At 35.8% G+C, this 23,452-nt stretch overlaps 1 protein-coding gene across 1 annotated transcript in view; it reads right to left on the reverse strand.

Annotated features, from left to right (window-relative positions):
- The window catches only part of LOC102181821 (sperm-associated antigen 16 protein), a 1,088,062-nt gene continuing 1,067,659 nt past the window's right edge, over positions 3,050-23,452 (reverse strand). The window contains exon 16 of the mRNA XM_005676499.3: positions 3,050-3,225. Coding sequence (XP_005676556.1) covers positions 3,050-3,225 — 176 coding nt within the window. The remainder of the gene's footprint in view (positions 3,226-23,452) is intronic.

Raw genomic sequence — 23,452 nt, forward strand, 5'->3', positions numbered from 1 at the left:
TGTCCACACCTTTATTTTATTCAGGAAGTAAGCTCCTAGTGGGCAGGAAGGATGTATCTGTAAATTATTTTTACAGTAACTTGAGTCTAATACTCATGTAAGAAATAATACTTGGATTACTTCAATGTAAAATAGCATTCACATATTCTCAAAAATATACCTCTCTTTTTGACATGCCAAAGATACTTGCATTTAGGCAATTTGCACAAAAATGCCAATGGACAACTGTTTGAAGTTTCCTAAAATAATAAGGTATTGTCAATTCATAGAAAATGTACCTTATATACTTTGGTGTTACTGACTCCTGTAAACTTCACTTAGTATTAGTACTTGATGGGAGTGTTGGTAGTGGGCTCTTATTTAAATGGTTAGAGTGACTATCTCATACAAAGCCTTGGAGAAATTGTGACTTTAGGGAGTAATAGATTGAAAAAAATGTTAAATAATTCATTTGTCTATTTACATGTTGCTGGCTTTATGCCAATATTGCTAAAATTGTATATAGAGCATTTCCAGATCATTTTACAAGGGTCATTCATTTATTTTCAGATTATAATAGCAGTGATAAACCATCTATTTTAGTCTAACATATGCACATAATAATTTTAAGTAAGATAAAGATGGCATTAGAAAACTTCAATAACTGTTATATTTGCATTTTAAGTTAGATATGGAAATTCTGGTAATAGTAAAATGGAAGATAGTATATTCATGCCTTCCTTCAAGAGAAAAAACTCTCTAATATTAGAATTCCTTCTGCGAAGGTGATGATATAGGAGATGGATCTCTTTTAAAATATGTCAAAAATAATGAGTCATGACAGAACGAAAAAAATGCAAACCTATAATTCTACTTGAGAAGCTGGAAGCTCCCTTTGACAAAGCATTTTTTTCTCTTAAATTACTATAGAGGCTACAGACATAACACAAGCTTCTGAAAAATCATAATTTTCTAATTAAGTCATGCATTTATACATTTCCTACACACTTAGAAAGTTTATCTTAGAAGAAAAAGGAGCCACTGTGCTTTCTTACAGTTTTCTAGTAGTATCTTGTCAATACATGCAAGATAAGCCAAATAAAATACCCAGATCATTCTGTTTCAAAAGGACACAGACAGAAAATGATCTCTTTGCAAGCTACAGGTAGGCATTAATGTGTCAGGTTAGGGTAAATGCAAACTCAAAGGTAATATAGGGATGTCATACTCACTTTATATAAACATTAAACATGTTTTTTAAATATAAAATACATTTTTAAATTTGCATGGAAAAAACAAGGTCTTATCTTCAATGTAAGAAACTTATTATTTTTAAAAAAGCATTCTTCCTAACTGTGCTACTGTTGTGCAATTTAATATTTATTTAAGAGAAGAAATATTATAGAAATCAAAATGTTTATCCGAAGATCTTTATTAAGTAAGTAAACACTGCTAAACTGAGGATCGCTTCCCAGCTAAACTTTCCCCCTCCCCACATTGCTACATATGATTTAAAATGACTGCATCTATTTCTTTGAGAAAACAAACATAACTCATGTCATAAGATACACTTACCTAATCACTCTGGAGGTTAAATGGTGGTGGTGGGGGTCACAAACCAATACGAACTAAAAGATCACGCTTGTGTTAGGAAAGCAGTTTCTCTTTAATTATCCAAAGAATACATTTTTCAGGCTTGAATTAAAGGCAATCCATTCTACCTCCCATTTCAGAACACAGTCAAGAAGCAGTCTCCCGCCCTTCCAGAGAGAAACACAGCAGACACACATAAGAAATATGCTTTGGACCTGTCTTCAGAATTCAAAGCAAGAAGCAATGCTGGTCCTGTAGCAATCCAGACCTCAGGAGAAGAATCATGTTGAACTTATTTTTAGCCTTTTCCCAGATACTTCTAAGAAATTTCCCAGCTGATTATGCCTCCTCCACACATGAGTTCACTTACACAGTGTTTGATACGGCAGTAGAGGTGATTTGGCTAGGCTCTGAGGATCAAAATCAGCAACAGCATGCTGTAGCTTAAAGCCCACTCCGCCGGCAATAACATCAGCATCATCCACAATATGTTGCTTGAATCCCCTCTTACACTCCAGAAAATGCTAACTGTGGACGTGAAGGAAAGGAGCAACTTTAGCTGGGTTTCTGCATCACTGAGAGCAGTTTGCAGACTGCTGATTCGGAGCTCATTCTGCCGGCAGCCGGGAATTCCTCAGCACCACGGACAGCGCCAACAACTGGCTTCTGAGCCCAGCTAGGTCGAAATCCCGAGCTGCTCCTTGAGATCAGGCTAGAGCATTCTCTAAGCAGTCGCATTTTATACTGTGGATGCGTGCGTTAGGAGGGGAAAAGGCATTTCACGTGCGTGCGATATACTTACTTGCATTGAAATTACAATAAAACACTAATCAAATAATTAAATAAAAAACATTGTAACTATACCCGATGCATTCTTGCATGGGCTGCAGAGATGAAAGTTCTGAAGAGCTTTGCATTTAGATTTAAGCCACCTGCAGTCTCTGATTATTATTAACAGATAAAGCACAATCATTGATAAAGAATTTGTGAAAACGTATGCTCCCAAATTCTACTTGACCCTTTGCTTGTAGAAAGCCTTTCCCCGTGCTATACATAATTACACTTAAGGTCTTCTTTCAGTTTAGATTTGATTCTTTTTTTTTTTTTTTTTTAAAGTAGCCTGGTTCTCCTGCAGTTTGTTTTCTAACATTCAAAATCAATCTCCTGTAATTCATCTAGTCTGTCATTAGGCGTCATTGTAAAACTGTTTCTTCCAAACCACTAGCAAAGATGCTCTGTTTCGGAATTCTTATCAAAAGGAGAGAGAGAAAAAAAAAAAGACAAATAAATAGGCAGAAAGTTATTATTTTTTATTGGTAACAGTATGAGCACTAACATTTATGTCCAAAGCAAGTTTTAAAGAAAATTGTAAATGTTACCTGCTGACACATTTAACCAGCTATTTACTGGTTTGGGACAATATGAGGCATTGTCAAGCCTTAAAGGGAATACCCTCCACAGTGGTATACACTGACCATCAAGACCACGTTCGAACGGTGCCATCAGAGCCTCCAGAGAACAGAGTCTCTCCGTCACGAGAAAATATGACTGTGTGAGCCTCACTCTCATGGCCCATCAGTTTGTGAATCTGCCCAGATTTAAGATCCAGCAAATGGATAACCCCATTGCCACTTGCCTGAGCTAAAACTCGACCTGACAGAGAGAGAGGGGGAGAGAGGAAGGGAGAGAGAAAGAAAATCAAAGTTTTATTTCAAGCAGTAACAGTTTACAAGCAACAAAATATACAGTTTTGTTTCAACTATAATTCAGACTCGTGTTAGATGTTAGTCAACAAATCTGAACCAACTCCTGGTTGTATAGGAAATAATCCCAGCCACAATTAAGATATGCCAATGAGTAGATTTAAAAAATTTAAAATGATCTGTTTTATATGTAGAGGTCATAAAATGCCCCGCTAGTCTCCTTGTATTTGGGATTAATAAATAATTTTGAGAAGATGAGATTGAAAGCAAGTAAACGATAAACCTTTCTTTTCAAGAGAATTATCTCTGGAAAAGTTTTAAAAATAGGATTCAAAACTATCTATGGCAAAGATATAAATATACACACTAATACATACATAAATAAATATATACACAGTGGATAATTTATACTTACATTTGTTATACTTAAATTTGTTTATTATACTAAAATTTGTTTATTATACTACATCACTGCTTAAAACTATAACAATATGCATTTATACTTTAAAAATTGTGATACTCATTAGTCCAGCAAGCTTTTATTTGGAGTTGAAGTGAAAATAAACACCTCCATTTCAAACATGTCTCAGCATTTTTAATCTAATTTAAAATTCTGTTAAACTAAATTTTGTATCATAAAAGAGCTAAGTATAGCACAGAGTATTCTCATAATTTTTATACCAATATTTGTGACTGAATAATTTCCTTAAAATGAAAAACATATCCACATACAATTACAACTAAAACTTTTATTAAATAAATCCTGCTGCAAACTATCAGGGAATTTGGAAGTAAGTAAAAGCAACAAAATATGTCTACATAAGCTCAGTGTGTGGGTTAAATAAGTGATATTAGTACTGTCCGTGGGATTATTTAACCATACTTAGAAGGTATATATATATATACACTTAGAAGGTATATATATTATCATTCATATTATGATTTAATGAATCATAAAATTCATTAAACTCTTTCAACATGTTGTACACTAGATTCAGCAAATTTAATTACTATCTATAATTCCAGATAATCTTACAATATCTAATGATAAAGAAAATAATAACTCCTAGATAGGCGAAGAAAAAGAGGCTTGGAAAGGCTAAATAACTTGCTTAAGATGACACCCTAGGTATTGGAGGGAGCTCACATTTAGTCACCAGCACTTTGTATACAGTCTGGATTTTTTAGTCATTAGCTTTGTCATATCTAGCACAGCACTGTTATCAGTGACACCTTCTTGACCAATGTTAAGTAGGTGATATACTGTAAAAGTAGAGCTTTCAGTTCAGTTCAGTCTCTCAGTCGTGTTCCACTCTTTGCGACCCCATGAATCGCAGCACGCCAGGCCTCCCTGTCCATCACCGATTCTCAGAGTTCACTCAGACTCACATCCATCGAGTCAGTGATTCCATCCAGCCATCTCATCTTCTGTCATGCCCTTCTGCTCCTGCCCCCAACCCCTCCCAGCATCAGAGTCTTTTCCAATGAGTCAACTCTTCGCATGAGGTGGCCAAAGTACTTGAGATTCAGCTTCAGCATCATTCCCTCCAAAGAAATCCCAGGGCTTACAATTCCATGTTAAAAATTCTATAATGATATTGCCATAAAGGTCACTGTGAAATATTTAATCACATATTATAATCCAAATTGCCATGAAGAGTCTCTAAAACATGGTAAAATTGACCATGATAAATATGGCCTATTTGCAAGATATGGCCTTTATATCTACTGGGCTTCTTCATCTAGAACAAAGCCTGACACAGCAAAGATCCTTAGGATGGATTTGAGTGTCCAAAGCAGCAGAAGTGAATATTTATTACAAAGCCCCTTCTACCAAGTCTTTGCTGACAGAGACATTACGTATGGATTTCATTTTCAGCCTTACACTATAGACACATAGTTTGTGACTTTCCTAAGAATCAAATGACTTTCTTTGTCTCATCTTCATATAATAACAAGGTAGGTGGTAAATATCATTTTCTATTTTTTTGCAAAGAAAACCAAGTAGAATCAAAGCCCCTAAAGAAAAGGAAAAGAATTTAGCCATTAAACCTTTTGTTGGAGTCAAATCTCTAAAAATTATAATTGAAAATATTTGTAAAAGTTATTAGTAATTTTTAAAAATTTGATCAATAAAATAGAGAAAATAATAATATTGGAATTTTATGACAGGAGTATATTATTTCATAAGCAGAAAGTGAAGAGGAGCTAAAAAGCCTCTTGATGAAAATGAAAGAGGAGAGTGAAAAAGTTGGCCTAAAGCTCAACATTCGGAAAACGAAGATCATGGCATCTGGTCCCATCACTTCACAGGAAATAGATGGGGAAACAGTGGAAACAGTGTAAGACTTTATTTTTTGGGCTCCAGAATCACTGCAGATGGTGACTGCAGCCATGAAATTAAAAGACGCTTACTCCTTGGAAGAAAAGTTATGATCAACCTAGAAAGCATATTCAAAAGCAGAGACATTACTTTGCCAACTAAGGTATGTCTAGTCAAGGCTATGGTTTTTCCTGTGGTCATGTATGGATGTGAGAGTTGGACTGTGAAGAAGGCTGAGTGCCGAAGAATTGATGCTTTTGAACTGTGGTGTTGGAGAAGACTCTTGAGAGTCCCTTGAGACTGCAAGGAGATCCAACCAGTCCATTCTGAAGGAGATCAACCCCGGGATTTCTTTGGAGGGAATGATGCTAAAGCTGAAACTCCAGTACTTTGGCCACCTCATGAGAAGAGTTGACTCATTGGAAAAGACTCTGATGCTGGGAGGGATTGGGGGCAGGAGGAGAAGGGGATGACCCAGGATGAGATGGCTGGTTGGCATCATGGACTGGATGGATGTGAGTCTGAGTGAACTCTGGGAGATGGTGATGGACAGGGAGGCCTGGAATGCTGCAATTCATGGGGTTGCAAAGAGTCAGACACGACTGAGCGACTGAACTGAACTGACTAATATATTCAACAATATCATGGTGCAGGTATTTAAAAAAGGTGTGTTTGCTTGAACAGATTTGAGTCAGCAAGTTCATGGTGAGGTTTGCAAGTTTACTTGAAGTCATTTTCAAAAGACTGTAAGATTGTGTGTATCCATCTATCTATTTAACATCATGTTCACCTCTATGAAGTATATTGGATTATTACATGGCATAGAATGTCTGACATCAAATTAATTTTACTGGGAATTGAGGTGCTTAACTGCTTCTGCTGCTGCTAAGTTGTTTCAATTGTGTCCGACTCTATGCGACCCCATGGACTGCAGCCGACCAGGCTCCTCCGTCCATGGGATTTTCCAGGCAAGAGTACTGGAGTGGGTTGCCATCGCCTTCTCCGTAACTGCTTCTAGGTTAGAAGATTTTCAAAATTACTTACCAGGGTGTGTCAATTACTAATCAGGATGTATCAATTACTACATTAGTATTTACTGGTGTGAGAGAAGGGTGGTGCTTTCAAAAGAAAAAAATCACAGACTACTGGTAACATCTCTAGAAAGTATTTATAAACATATGCACAGTTATCTTTCTAAACATCCTGATGACTGACAATAAAAAATAATCTACAGGATGAATCATTTGTCATACCAATGTCACAGTCTTAATGAAAATTTAGGAAGGATAGAAGATTTAGCTACATCAAACTTGGTCAGTGGAATTAAAATACAATAGATATGAAACTTTAAATAGTACATGAGAATTTATGAAAACTTGTACTAACAATGTTCATGTTGAATATGTCTTTCTAAAAAAATGTGAAAGAAGTATTTCTATTTTAAAATTTTATAACATTTTAACAAAATACTTAACCATTATAAATTTTAATAAAACATTGACTCCTAATATGCAATTCCTGAGTAAATAGACTATTTAAAATCTCATTTAGCATAGTATTTAAGAATGATTATACTAAATTATAAATGCACACATTCCACAAATATCACATGGGTGTACAGTATAACAGTGTCAGACTTTATTTTTGGGGGCTTCAAAATCACTGCAGATGGTGACTGCAGCCGAAGAATTGATGCTTTTGAACTGTCGTGTTGGAGAAGACTCTTGAGAGTGCCTTGGACTGCAAGGAGATCCAACCAGTCCATTCTGAAGGAGATCAGTCCTGGGTGTTCATTGGAAGGAATGATGCTAAAGTTGAAACTCCAATACTTTGGCCACCTCATGCAAAGAGTTGACTCATTGGAAAAGACCCTGATTCTGGGAAGGATTGGGGGCAGGAGGAGAAGGGGACGACAGAGGATGAGATGGCTGGATGGCATCACCGACTCGATGGACATGAGTTTGAGTAAATTCCGGGAGATGATGATGGACAGGGAGGCCTGGTGTGCTGCAGTTTATGGGGTCACAAAGAGTTGGACATGACTCAGCAAATGAACTGGAACTGTACAGTATATGATTAAAATACTTAGTGTTACAATTTATCAACAATGATCTAAAAATAAAGATATTTAAAAATATAAATATTTCAACATGTATTACATAAAAATGACTTGCTCCTCTTTTGGTTAAGATTTATATTATCAGGATGCCCAGACTTTTACAAAATAGGGAGGAAGTAGGCAGTCCAGGGAGGAGATTGATATAATTTTCTAAATGTTATTTTTTATGTAAATCAGTAGATATAAATAATGAATGATTATGACTATCTTCTGATCCACACATCTCTGAAAAACTCAATACTTATTTTAATCTATCAATAATTCAGAATAACTTCTTGTCAGTTAAATAACTATCTTCTTCACCTGCCAATGAGTTTGAAAGAGGACAACTTGTATTGCTACTCATTTTACTCCTTTGGATTAATTTGCCAGCTTCTTCTGGCTAAAGAAGAAAGCACTAAATTTTGCCTTCACTCAAAGCCAATAAATGGGCCAATAAATCTTTAAAAAATTAGTATTTCTTTCAAATTTTAGTACTAAATATACTTAACATTATAGAGCTTCTTTATACTCTGTTTTAGAAAGAAAATTTTTGAAAAAAAAATACAGGTTTAATAATATCTGGAGCAAAGCAGTCTCAATTGGATTTGGTATAAAGACTTGAATCTTTGAATCTCTTGATGTATATAAACTGAAATAGCCCATGGAAATCAAGTGGTAACACTGTATCTGGGTATATGGAATCACTGTGTGAACCAACAAAAATTGGAAACTCATTGCATATTAACAAAATGTGCAAATATTAGTAAAATGCTGGCATTTTAAAAAACTAATGGCAGACTCCTTACTGTCTGAGACACCAGCCCCAAAATATTCCATGGGGATTCTTCAGGCAAGAATACTGGAGTGGGTTGCCATGCTCTCCTCCAAGAGATCTTCCCAACCCAGATATGGAACCCAGGTCTCTTGCATTGCAAGCAGATTCCTTATGGTCTGAGCCACCAGGGAAGCCTTTTGATTTTAGATATAAACGTGTAAATTCAATTTGAGAGTAAATACCAAAAATACCCAAGAGTTATCTTAATTTTTTCACCACTCATCTCTTTACCTAGACAAATTCTACTTAAGCTTAGGAATTCTGCATATTACCTACTACAATATTTTTGACATTAATTATGAAATAGCATAATCAACAGTCAACACATGCTTGATGTAGGAGGAGTTGTGGTATGAAATAAATACATAATATTTTTTGAAAAGAAAGGAGATGAGTTTGTCTTTCAGTTCTGCTAGAATGAATTCACAGTAGCCATTATTTATCGAGCACTAAGAGCACCACCGGTCCCATCACTTCATGGGAAATAGATGGGAAAACAGTAGAAACAGTATCAGACTTTATTTCTTTGGGCTCCAGAATCACTGCAGATGGTGACTGCAGCCATGAAATTAAAAGACGCTTACTCTTTGGAAGAAAAGTTATGACCAACCTAGATGGCATATTCAAAAGCAGAGACATTACTTTGCCAACTAAGGTCTGTCTAGTCAAGGCTATGGTTTTTCCTGTGGTCATGTATGGATGTGAGAGTTGGACTGTGAAGAAGGCTGAGTGCCGAAAAATTGATGCTTTTGAACTGTGGTATTGGAGAAGACTCTTGAGAGTCCCTTGGACTGCAAGGAGATCCAACCAGTCCATTCTGCAGATCAACCCCGGGATTTCTTTGGAGGGAATGATGCTAAAGCTGAAACTCCAGTACTTTGGCCACCTTATGAGAAGAGTTGACTCATTGGAAAAAACTCTGATGCTGGGAGGGATTGGGGGTAGGAGGAGAAGGGGATGACCGAGGATGAGATGGCTGGATGGCATCACTGACTCGATGGATGTGAGTCTGTGTGAACTCCGGGAGATGGTGATGGACAGGGAGGCCTTGCGTGTGATGATTCATGGGGTCGCAAAGAGTCGGACACGACTGAGTGACTGAACTGAACTGAAGAGCACCACCAGTTACCTCACATGTCCTGCACTCAATCTTAACAGATAGATATTCTCCCTTTTTAGTTAATGAAGAGTGAGACTCAGAGAAGGTAAAGTTGGGATTTTAATTTAAATATTTATTATTTAAAAACTCTTGCTTCTTTTCTCGTTGTTGTTCATTCGCCCAGTCGTGTCCTACTCCTTGCTACCCCATAGACTACAAAACGCCAGGCCTCCCTGTCCCTCACCATCTCCCGGAGTTTGCCCAAGTTCATGTTCATTGCATCAGTGATGCCATCCAGCCATCTCATCCTCTGACACCCTCTTCTCCTTCTGTCCTCAATCTTTCCCAGCATCAGGGACTTTCCCAAGGAGTCGTCTGTTCTCATCAGATGACCAAAATACTGGAGCTTCAGCTTCAGCATCAGTCCTTCCAGTGAATATTCATGGTTAATCTCCCTTAAGATGGAACTGGTCTGAACTGATCTCCTTGCTTCTTTTTACTGACTTTAAAATTTCTTTCTTAAATTACAATTCAGATAAGTGTGACATTTGGGGCTTCTCTGTTAATGCCACTGAATTTCCTTATAGGCACAAATTTAATGCTTAAAACTGAAGAAAAGAATTATGGGGTTCACTTTAATACTCTGTTAAATTCTGAACATTAAACATCAATGGTCTTCAGAAGTCATTTTTCACACACATCAATTAATTCTTTAACTTTTATTTTATATTGGAATATAGCCAATTTATAATGTTGTTTCAGGTGTATAGTGATTCAGTTATAAATATACATGTATCTATTCTTTCTCAGGTTCTTTTCCTGAATAGGTTATTACAGACTATTGAGTAAAGTTCCCTGTGCTATACAGTATGTCTTTCTTGATTATTTATTTTAATATTAATTCAAAACTCCTACTTTATCCGCTTCCTGATTTCCCCCCTTTTGTTAGTCATGTTTGTTGTCAAAGTCTGTGGGACTGTTTCTGTTTTGTAAATTCATTTGTATCATTTTTCTTAATACTTCACATATAAGTGACATCATTTGATATTTGGCTTTATCTGACTTAATTTCACTTAGTATGATAGGTCCATTTATGTTGCTACAGATGGCATTGTTTCATTTTTTTAAAGTCTGAGTAATATTCCATTGTAAATGTATACCCCATCTTCTTTAACCATTCCTCTGGTTGCTTCCATGTCCTGGCTATTGTAAATACTGGGGTGCATGCATCTTAACAAATCAGCTTTCTCTGGACGTATGCCCATGAGTGGGATTACTGTTTTGTCTTGTGCATAAAGGTTGCACTCTCCTCCAAGGCTCCAAAGCTCTCCCTCCAGCCAGGCTCATCTGCCCTCAGGTGAGTCCCAGCATTCAGGAATCTTTCCTCTTGAGATTCCTCAAGGAGGAATCTCCCTCCTTGAGGCACAGTCCGCATCTAGACTCTTCCCCTCTTTTTCTTTTGTCCTTCTCAGTGGTGTGGAGGTGTTCTTGCCCTTTTGGACGGTTGAAGTCTTCTACCAGCATTCAATAAGTGTTCTGTGGAAATTATTCTGCTTGTGCATCTGCTGTATTTGTGGATGGAAGTGACTCCATGTTCCACTCCTCAGCCATCTTCCACATATATCAATTCTTAAATGCACACATTCTAGAGTATATGTTGTACTTACTAAACTAAAAAGACTCAATGATTCATCCCTTCCCACATTTCCAGCAAAATTATCTGTCTAGCTCTTCCACTTCAATTTTTTTTTTCTGTATTCTGTTTTACACACTCCAAACTGCAGTGACAATTTCATACCTTTTATCCCTCTCCAGCCTCAACCTGGCCTTTATCCATTTGTCTTTTCTTTTCTACAATTTTTCCATTATCAACTGTTATGTTTACAATATCAAAAGTCCTTAATTTTAAATGCGAGGACCATTGAAAAGATAACCCCAGGTGATTTTTTCGTTACAATTTCTTTAGCATTAAATCTGTCTACAATAATTCCTAAAGCATTCTTCAATTATGCCAAAACATCCAAAACAAATACCATAAACTTGCATAGAACAACAACAAAAAAAGCCACAACAGTGACAGCAAAAATTTGTTACAACTCTTAACATGCTCAGGTTATATTTTACGTTTAGATCTAATCACCTCACTATAAACACTCAGAGATGAAGTGACTTGCCCAAGGTAAGAATATATATTCATGGTAATTGTGGAACTTTGTTAAAATCAGATCTTTGACTTCCAAATCAGTGCTCTTTTTACTGTTTCCTTTTTACACTGAGTAACAGCGTAGTATCTAAACAGGGCTTTTAAGCCCTCTTCACTAATACAAATCTGCATCTGCTCACCCAAGGGTACTCTTACATGGACCCTGTGTTCTCCGTTAAAAATCTGCCATCATTTCTCAAGTATATGTTTTCATTTCTTTACTTTTGAATTACTGCTTCTATTATTCCTCTGGTAGAATATTTTATTCTGTCTTTCATGGTTAAGGAATAGCTGTCTTCATGGTTAAAGTGTTATCCTTCTTCTCTTATCCTCCTCAGTCGTATCTGACTCTTTGTGATCCCATGGACTGTAGCCTGCTGCTGCTGCTGCTAAGTTGCTTCAGTCATGTCTGACTCCGTGTGACCCCATAGACTGCAGCCCACCAGGCTCCCCTGTCCCTGGGATTCTCCAGGCAAGAACGCTGGAGTGGATTACCATTTCCTTCTCCAATGCATGAAAGTATAAAGTGAAAGTGAAGTCGCTCGGTCGTGTCTGACTCTTCGGGACCCCATGGACTGCAGCCTGCTAGTCTCCATGAATTCTCTAGGCAAGAACACTGGAGTGGGTTGCTATTCTCCAGGGAATCTTCCTGACCCAGGGATCAAACCCAGGTCTTCTATGTTGCAGGCAGGTTATTTACTGTCTGAGCCAGCCGGGAAGCCCATCTTCATGGTCTCTTACCTTATTTCCTAAGAAAAATTGATCCATTGATTAAATCCCAGTTCAAAATGATTCTTTTCACCAAGGTGTACAAGGCATCTCTAATGGGGAAGATCTTTCTTTCTCTTCTGAGCATTTATGGCACTTTATTCCTACATTCATATTGTAATAAGATGCCATACATTATAGTTAAGTTTTTATCTTGCCTTCTTAACTTTGTGATTACTCTAGAACAGAATCATGTTGTATATTTTTGCTTTTTCACTCCAGTTTAGCACTGCTGCAGTCAATACTAAGTCGTAACTGTTTTCACAACTACCTTTTTAGTCCTTTTTATTGCCACACACCATTCTAAACACTTCACACACATTATCTCATTTTATCCTTACAACAATGTTATGAGGTGAATACATACCTGCACTACCCATTATAGTAGCCACTACTCATATATGGCTACTGACTAAGCATTTGAAATGTGGCTAATACAAACTGAAATGTGTTACAACTATAAAATGCTCACCAGATTTTAAAGACTCGATATGAAAAAAAAAGAAAAGTATTTCATTAATCATGTTATATTGACTACATAGCCACATACTAGTGGATATACTGTATTCAATTTAAAATCTTTTAAAATTAATTTTATCAGATTTTTAAAAAACATGGCTAGTAAGAATTTTAAACTATACATGTGGTTCACATTATGACCCACAGAGTATGCTAGCACATACTCTGCTTCAAGGAGGAGGAAAATAAGAGAGATAAAAGCAACTTCCCCCAAAGTCACGCAGCTTAAAGTGGTGGAATCTGGAAATGAGGACTATATGAATCAAAAGCTAAAGCTCTTATCCTGCACGTCATGCCCTAATACCTCCAGATGAATTTTTATTGATTGGCTCAATGTTGTCTCTCCCACTGTGATTAAGCTGCGCTCACTAAAATGTAACATGAGTCAGAGTAAATATCTCTTGGGTGTGCAGCTTCAGTTTCCAGCTGAATCTATGCCTGCCCCCAGGAATACTTGAAATTAATTTCTATTTAAGTAAAAGAAATATTTCAAAAATTTCATTTCTGTGGTTACCCTAATGGTACTTGTTGACTCCAAGAATCTTACTGTATAATTAGCTTCCTGGGAATATGTGAGAGAACTAGGAAAGCAGTTTTTGTTCTTTTAGAGCTCATAGAGCCCAATCAGGTGTTCGAGATTCATCAGAGCCTTAGTGAGCAGGAAAGGTAAGTGTTAAGATGTTATAAACTTTAGTTTTTTCCTAGGGGAAACAAACCAGAATACACCTTCCTTCCAACACTTATGCTTTCAACGTTGACTGACATTTCCTCAGCTCACCCAAATAGTATTTTTGAATGCAGTGGACATATTTTATCCAATAAAACTACTCTCTTTTGTTGAACAATTCCAACTTGATTTGCATCAGAGATTTCTTCAGAATTAAGAAAAAGGACAAAAGTCAAGTTGTTAGATTAATAAATTAAAATTATCTAAAGTAGAGATATTTGGACTTGGTTATATAATTCATAGTCCCTGAAATTCCAAATGAAAGTCATGAGATGAGTGAAGCCTTTGAATAAAAAAGGAGATAGTGGTTCAGTAACACTTTCCACGATAGTTTATACACTGACCAGAATAATGCCATTTTGTAATGGAACAGTCAGATGAGGAAAATAGGCAGTATATGGTTATGGAATTTACCAAGTTATATTGACAGACCTGTCAATATTATATGTTATAACAGGTTCTGGTTATACTTTACAACACTAGTTAATGTATCAAGAATTAGAATTTGAGCTTTCTTGGAAAAGTCCTTGATTGATCTAATAATATTTACCCAATAAACCATGAATTATCATGTACTATTAGCCAAAACAATTGTTTGGATCAAAGATGCATAGAGTCCTATTTAACGAAACTATATCTATTAAAATTATACACTTACTGTTAGTTAATTTAGAAGACATACTTTCCTATTATTCTATGTATATACATACAACACACATTAGTTAAAAGGTCAGAATGTTCACTTGTATTTTTGATCATGTAACCAAAATATAAGTTGCCAGCAATCTGAGTCAACTGTTGACTAAAACTATGTAGCTTTCTATTATTTATACCACCGGGAATAGCATCATTCTGTATAAATGCATGTGTCTGCATAAATGGAATTCTGTTATAAGAAATAGAAGCAAACTCAAAAATTTTAAGCTTATTACAAATAAAGAAAATGTGATGAAAAACATCATTATCTTTCTCATTAGAATAAATTCAGTAATTTCTCATGATTATTCATGTTTTAAATAAATTTCAAGCAATGTGTTCCCCCACAGAAACAAAAACACCCAATTTATATTTCATTCAAATTGGTCTCATACACAAATCATAGGAAATTTATCACAGATATACATGAATGAAGTCTAAAACAGTTGTATGCCGTATATGAAATATCATATCAGAGTGGAGAAGGGAGGCTTTGATCAATAAGGAAATGATTTTTATACACATCAGAACCAATCTGAAGCAATTCTCCCGATCAATATGGATAGGCAGAAATGCTTCTCAGCATTTATTACCTGTGGAGAGCATTATTGATTAATTCTATTGATTTTTAGAATGCATGTAGAGAGGCATCTGTTGTTTCTTTAAAAGATGTCTCAAAATGAAAAGCATCAAGAAACTATTTAAGTTTTGAGGATTTGCATTAATGGCTCAACCTGGGTCATTACTCAGAGTTTCAAAAACATCATTGAAGGAGATGTGAAATTTGATTTAGTTTATTTCACACCCTATTGCCAATAAATATATTTCAGAAAAAAATATTTCTTGGGGATTTAATTTGCCTAAGTGCTGGTAACAATGTTTAAACTTTACAGTATTGTTTTACTATGTATACTCTTGCTAATAGGTCTTAACTTTTCTCATATAGGTAGTACGGCTTGTACAAGGATTAATTTGAGTCAAAGTGTAAATACAGGTGAAAAATAAATGCATTTTAAATTTTTCCAAGAAGAAACTCATGTGTCATAAAATGACAATAGTGAGAAAGTTTCAACATCTTATTTTGGGACTCTAGTCAAGCAGATACATTTACCTTATTTAGAGTAGATAATATGTTTAATGCATACAATGCATGAAGATAAAGTTTACTTAAACTTGGTATGGACTGTTATTTATTAAGTGAACTTTGTTCCACAGAGTATGTTTTATAGGTTCATCTTAAATAAATATGGTAATTGTCTTTTGACTTATACTTGAAAACCATATCATGTATAGGAAGGCAGTTCTTTGACATTGCAGAAATTCCTAAAATTTAGCAGGTGAATAAATCCAAAAATTAAAGTTTTTCCCTACTAGAAACAGAACTTCTGGTCTTACTATATGTAGTTTTTAAAATACGTTCTCCCTATTAGGGGAGCATGAATGAGTATCTTCCTAAACAAGTGCCTTCTAAATATTATAGAAATCCCTTGGGAGATGCACTGAAAGTCCTAAAAATGTTCTAACTAATTGTTGAACCTATTTAGGCTATCAACAGCCACCTGCTTTCATTAAGAAATCCTTGTAGACCTCTTTCCTAACTTGGTCTTCACCTATGCAGCTTATCAGTGTTGAAATAATATTTATTCAGGGACCCATGCACCTGGAGCTTTGCAAACATTTCAGAAAAGCTCTTGCTGATGTCAGAGGAAAAGTTAGTTTGAGTTCAGTAATGGGGATCAGATAAGCTATGAAAAACTGAAGTTCAGAGCAAATCATAAACTTCATTGCTCATAGAGAAAGGACCTATAAAGGCTTATATTTTATACACAGTAATTAAAACTATTAAATTTTATTATAAAGGAATTAAAACACTCAGTGTTTCTCTTACACTTAAACCATAATATTTACTATGGTCTAAAAGTCAGAGTTCTAATATTTTGGAAATTTTTCCCTTTACGGACATTCTCATCATCATTAACTTCATCACAAGGGAATTCCCCTTCCTGAATGTGGAGTCCTGTCTGTGGGAAAGAAAATAATGTCAGTTTCTGTTGGCTCATATTGAGATGGTGAATTATTAATAATTGTACCCTTATTTTTAGAACTTCATCCTTTCCTACTCTATGGCAAAATAATAGTTACAGTCAAGAAGATGCAAAAGATGCAAATATGTGATCATACACATAGCCTGATGGTAGCCTCTTCACCTCTTGCCAGAAAAAAAAAGAGAAAAGAATGGCTGGGAGACCAAATGTGAAAGTTATTTTGAGTACTGATTGACTAAATAAATTAAAGAGTATAATTTGAGGTATATAAGAAAATCATTAAGCTCTTTGAAATCACAGATTAGCCTAAATTCCAAATCTGTTGTAATTCATTACCTGAAAATACACAGTCCTAACATCTAATTGCTATGTTACCTTTAAAATGATCTGAAAGTGAAAGTGAAGTTGTTCAGTCGTTTCCAACTCTTTGCAATCCCGTGAACTGTAGCCTACCAGGCTCCTCTGTCCATGGGATTTTCCAGCAAAAGTACTGAAGTGGGTTGTCATTTCCTTCTCCAGAGGATCTTTCCAACCCAAGGATGATCTGAATGGGTTGGTAAAAATGCAGCCACTAACTGCCATGTGGTGCTATACTGTGCTTAGTCGCTCAGTCACGTCTGACTCTTTGCAACCCCATGGGTTGTATCCCGCCAGGCTCCTCTGTCCATGGGGATTCTCCAGGCAAGAATACTGGAGTGGGTAGCTGTTTCCTTCTCCAGGGGATTTGCCCAATCTAGGGATCAAATTCGGGTCTCCAGGATTGCAGGCAGATTCTTTACCAGCTGAGCTACCAGGGAAGCCTTCAGTTCAGTCCAGTTCAGTTCATTCACTCAGTTATGTCTGACTCCTAGCGACCCCATGAATTAAAGCATGCCAGGCTTCCCTGTCCATCACCAATGCCCAGAGCCTACTCAAACTCATGTCCATCACATCGGTGATGGCATACAACGATCTCAGCCCTCTGCCATCCTCTTCTCTTCCTGCCTTCAATCTTTTCCAGCATCAGGGTCTTTTCAAATGAGTCAGCTCTTTGCATCAGGTGGCCAAAGTGTTGAGTTTCAGCTTCAGCATCGGTCCTTACAATGAATATTCAGGACTGATTTCCTTTAGGATTGATTGGTTGGGTCTCCTTGCTGTCCAAGGGACTCTCAAGAGTCTTCTCCAACACCAGAGTTCAAAAGTATCAATTCTGTGGTGCTCAGCTTTCTTTATAGTCCAACTCTCACATTATGTATAATTTCTGGAAAAACCATAGCTTTGGCTAGATGGACCTTTTTTGGTAAAGTAATGTCTCTGCTTTTTAATAAGCTGTCTAGGTTGGTCATAGCTTTTCTCCCAAGGAGCAAGCATCTTTTAATTTCACGGCTGCAGTCACCATCTGCAGTAATTTTGGAGCCCCCCCCAAAGTAAAGTCTCTCACTGTTTCCATTGTTTCCCCATCTATTTGCCATGAAGCTATGGGACCAGATGCTATGATCTTTGTTTTCTGAATGTTGAGCTTTAAGCCAAGTTTTTCACTCTTCTCTTTAACTTTAAAGAGGCTCTTTTGTTCTTCTTGGCTTTCTGCCATAAGGGTGGTATCGTCTGCATATCTGAGGTGATTGATATTTCTCCCAGCAAACTTGATTCCAGCTTGTGCTCCATCCAGCCCAGCGTTTCCCATGATGTACTCTGCATACAAGTTAAATAAGCAGGGTGACAATACACAGCCTTGAAGTACTCCTTTCCCTATTTGGAATCCATCTGTTCCATGTCCAGTTCTAAGTGTTGCTTCTTCACCTGCATACAGATTTCTCAAAAGGAAGATCAGGTGGTCTAGTATTACCATCTCTTGAAGAATTTTCACACTTCACTGTGATCCACACACTCAAAGGCTTTGGCATATTCAACAAAGCAAAAGTAGATGTTTTTCTGGAACTCTTGCTTTTTTGATGATCCAGCAGATGTTGGCAATTTGATCTCTGGTTCCTTTGCCTTTTCTCAATCCAGCTTGAACATCTGAAAGTTCACAGTCATGTATTGTTGAAACCTGACTTGGATAATTTTGAGCATTACTTTGCTAGCATGTGAGATAAGAGCAATTGTGCAGTAGCTTGATCATTCTTTGGCATTGCCTTTCTTTGAGATTGGAATGAAAACTGACCTTTTCCAGTTGTGACCACTGCTGAGTTTCCCAGATTTACTGGCATATCAGGAGCCAGGGATGAACACATACACTACTACATATATAAGACAGATAACAAGCAAGGACCTACTGTATAGCACAGGGTACTCTACTCAACATTCTGTAATCATCTACCTAGGAAAATAATCTGAAAAAGAATGAATATATGTATATGTATAACCGAATTACTTTGCTGTACACCTGAAACAAACATAATATTGTAAATATACTCTAATACATTTAAAAAAAATCCTGCTAGTTTCCATTATCTACTTTTTCCTCACTATTTTCTATTGCATTCTGTAACACAGCCACATGTGAAGAGAAAACATTATTATCATGTGTCATCTCAGAGAAAGAAATGGAATGATAGAGAAGTTAAGCAACTTCTTTAAAATAAAGAGCTAGTGTTAGAACAAGAATGCCAACCCAAGACTGCTGTAAACCTTTTCTGTACTATAGCCTGGGGAAAAAAGAAAGTAGTTATGCCAGAAAGCTAAGCTAATTTGGCTGTTACATGAAGTGCTAAATAAATTTATATTAACTCATAATTCTGTGAAGGCATCTTATGGAAATCTAAAGTAATATTCTAGTATATTGTATTCTGATGGCCTGATTTTGTATTTCATAGAAGAGCAACAAAATGATTAGTTTGTTTTTAGTCAGATTCTCTCCATTACATTTTCTCACTCTTACTCAAACTGGCCTTTCAACTTATGTCAAATGAGTGCTTGCCAAAAACTTGGAGACAACTTGAGATTTAGGGCACCTATGAATATTTGGGGTTAAAGTAACAGATAAAAATGATTTAGATGTGCACATGAGGCATAAAAATGACAAAGTTGACACTGCAATCATTTTTAAAAACTAAAAGTTTGAGTTGTTTGACTAGGTGGAGTATTAGTTCAGGAGCTTTTTCAATTGCAAATGAAAGAAAACTCAAAGTGGCACAGAAAAAAACATTTAAGAATACAGATTTATAACCCAGAAATACAGGTAGACTGAAATCATAAATAGCTGGACCAAGAGACTGGGGTTATAAGAACACCATCCCTCAGTGTCTTTCAATCCTGCTTTCTGCAGTGTGAATTTACTCTCAGGTAGCCTCTGTTCACTTGGTTGTCCCAACAGATTTAGAGCCTCCCAAACTGAAGAGTGCCTTTATTTCTCAGCAATTTCATACTGGGTAAAACTGTCTCTCCTTATCAAGCTGGAACCATGTGCTTACCCCTGGACCAACTACTATGGCTGGTAGGTGGAAGGATATGATGTACCAGACCAGGACTCAGTGCCCACTACAAAAACTGAGACTGTACAAAACTTACCCAAGGGAAGTCAAGATGCTGCTATTTAAGAGAAATGGACACTAATACATGAAAAAAAAGAAACAAAACAAAAACTACAACCTACCTCAGGATCATCATCCCACATTTGCAAACCAGAGTCAACTTTCTTCATTAGAGAAGAAAACAAACAAAAAAATGAGCCACATTCTAGGCCACTGAAACAGTGCTTTACTTTCCCACTATTTTTCCATTTGGTAATATATCTTATTCTATAATCTTGCCTCCTAAATATAAACTGCATCTGGCTTCACTAAGAAGAAATCAGTACAATTATTTTGTTAAACAGAATGCCAATTTTGGATTCCCTTGATTTACATTTAGACTATAAAATGCAGAAGAATCCCAAGGAAAATTGCAAGGAAGATGAGGGTGAAATGGTAATTATAGTCACAAAGGAAAAGAAAGAGATGAGCACCTTAGCAACAAGCATAGGAAGTGGAAGATATTCCCCAAACTCTTTTGCACTGATTCAGTTCAGTGGCTGTTGAGTCCAACTCTTTGTGACCCCATGGACTGAAGCACACCAGGCTTCCCTGTCTATTACGAACTCCTGGAGGTTGCTCAAATTCATGTCCATTGAGTTGGTGATGCTATCCAACCATATTATAACCCCCAAAAGAAATACCAAACCAGAAAGTCAACAACGAATTTTCTCTGTTAAAGAGTAAAGTTTTTATAATCTGTAATTAGAAACACATAGTTTTTAAATGCGTTCCTCATAATCTCAATGTTTTCAGAAAGAAAATGACTTAAGAAAACTGTCTTTTTAAGGGTTCTTCCATGTAGGTTGATATATTTTAAGTTTCAGTAACAATCATCACAAGTTCAAAAGATCTTGATGTGGTTTTATGAAACTAAAATAATATCATTATCTATTTCTAAAATAGAGACCATTTTCAGAAAAAAAATGATAAAAATACACACAGAAAAACAGATAAAGGTTATTTTGTGAGATCATTATCTTGAGAAAATATACTCTTTTTGGTGTAGTCAGTATTTACACTTAAAAAAATCATTCTTTGGGAAGTTATTTCAGAATACTACACATGAAAATGTAAGAGGAGGGTATTGAAAAAGCGAAATGGACAAAAGTCTGTAGTTGTTGGTAAAATAGGGTTCATCATACTATTTTGTCCACTCTTATGTTTGGTTAAAAAAACTTGAGTTTAAGACATATTAATCATATAGTAAGGTCAGCATCATTACTGTGTAGTCACTTCTTATATTTAAAACAAAATGTTTGATCATTATCAAATAGAACAATAGTATTCTAGAACTAGGCATACATATATATACACATACAAGTGTCTAGGTATTTATGTCACCACCTATAGAGAGCCAGATAGTGATGACTGAAGTTACTAAATACGATAACGTGTTAGAAAAAGTTGAAATAAAAATGAGATTAACAGATCATTTTAATTGTAATTTAAAATATAAATACATTTTATTTAGGATGAGCTTATCCAAGGTGCTGAAAAGTAAGTGTTTTAAATGTGTTTTTAATGTGACCCTTGTACATTATTTTGAATTAGCATTCAAAACTGTCTTCTCTAAACCATGACCCATACCATATAATTTTAAAAAGAGTTTTAAAAATCAACTACTAACATTTGTCTACTAGTATAGGAAGTATTTAGCCAAAGAATTGACAGTAATAAGCTATGCTGATATTGAAAATCAATCACAGCTCAAAGTCAAAAATTAGAATCCTGAAATCATCACTATATACCTGCAAGTGAACTTAAAGAAAAGACAGAGTTGCCTGCGTAGATGTAGCTTGTATTATAGACACTAAAATATACAAAGATTTTCATAAATAAAACCACTATCCATCATAACAGAAAGCAGATTGAAAACAGAATGAACTTCCTGGCTCACACTCTACAAATTGGCCAATGGTGGTGCCCAAATACACGAGGTAATTGTTCCACCATCTGCTTCACATTGATTACACAGTCCTGATGATACATTTCCTAGGACTGAAGAGAAATTCCATTTAAAAATTAAACATGATTTGGACTTTCTAAATTAGGAGTCTTCAAAATAACATAAAAACTGATTTTCGAGCAAATTGAAAGCTTTGATGTTTTCTTTTCTAGGAATTAATCAATAGCTTTAATATTTCTTATGTAAAACACTTTTCTGTTTTTACATTCATGCTAATAGTGTTGTAAAGCATAGGGGGTTTCTAGCTTTAAATCAAATGCAAACATGCCTCTAAAGATGTGTAGGGTCCTATTTAATGTACATAAAACACACGCACACTTTGACTTAAATGATGCTAACTGATACGAGTGGCAACTTATTTTACTAAATAATTATTTTGCAATTTTGGCAAAAAATATTTATAAAAAGTAATTTATCCTTTTCCTAAACCTCAAAATACAAATTCTCATGTACTAAATACTTAATATAGTCAATGTCTTATCTTTCATGTTTATTATTTAGAGAAAAAGAGAATAATTTTTTCCCCAAGTCTAGAAATTCTTGAACAAACCTTTTGTAACTGGTGACAAAAAGGACATGGCAAGAAAAAGCCAATCAAATATTACATATTTACTTCAGGGGCTGACAGCCAAAATGCTGTGCTCAGTTGCTTAGTTGTGTCCAGCTCTTTGTGATCTCATCGACTATAGCCTGCCTGGCTCCGCTGTCCATGGGATTCTCCAGGCAAGAATATTGGAGTGAGTTGCCGTTTTCTCCTACAGGGGATCTTCCTGACCCAGGGATCGAACCCACATCTCCTGTGCCTCCTGCACTGGTAGGTGGATTCTGTGACACCCAAAGAGCAGGGCCTAATTGTAGGAAAGCTGTATCATTCAGCCAAGAAAAGGGATAAACTACCTGGACATTATCCAAGATTCATGAAAATATCTTTAATTTCAAGAACAGGGATTGAAGGGCTGCTTCCAGGTGAGAAATTTGCATTTTAAATTAACTTTGATTTTTATTGAAGACATAAGACATAGTTAAAGAAATCAAATTCTATAGCCTTGTAATAAAAAACAGTACTTTTATACTTTAACTCCTCTCACATCACATGGGCCCATTTCCCAAAGTGTTATTTTAAACTCTTTTAGCTGCTTCTTTTGAAAATTTCCACGATATTGGACAACCATTTATGCTACTTCCATTTTTTAAATGTATCTTTTTCAGGCATTTTCCATGGAATTCCTATCAGGAAGAACATTAGATTTTTATGTAATTACACGCAGTTCTTTTCTCTCTACCTTTTCAATTAGTTTATATCACAATTCTAAGTCAGTATTAATAAATTCAGTTAATACTGAGTTCAATCACATTATTATGACATTTATCCTTATTATTCACTGCTGACTCAGTTAGGAC

The sequence above is a fragment of the Capra hircus genome, chromosome 2 (assembly GCF_001704415.2).
Source record: "Capra hircus breed San Clemente chromosome 2, ASM170441v1, whole genome shotgun sequence".
Classification (NCBI taxonomy): Eukaryota; Metazoa; Chordata; class Mammalia; order Artiodactyla; family Bovidae; genus Capra; species Capra hircus.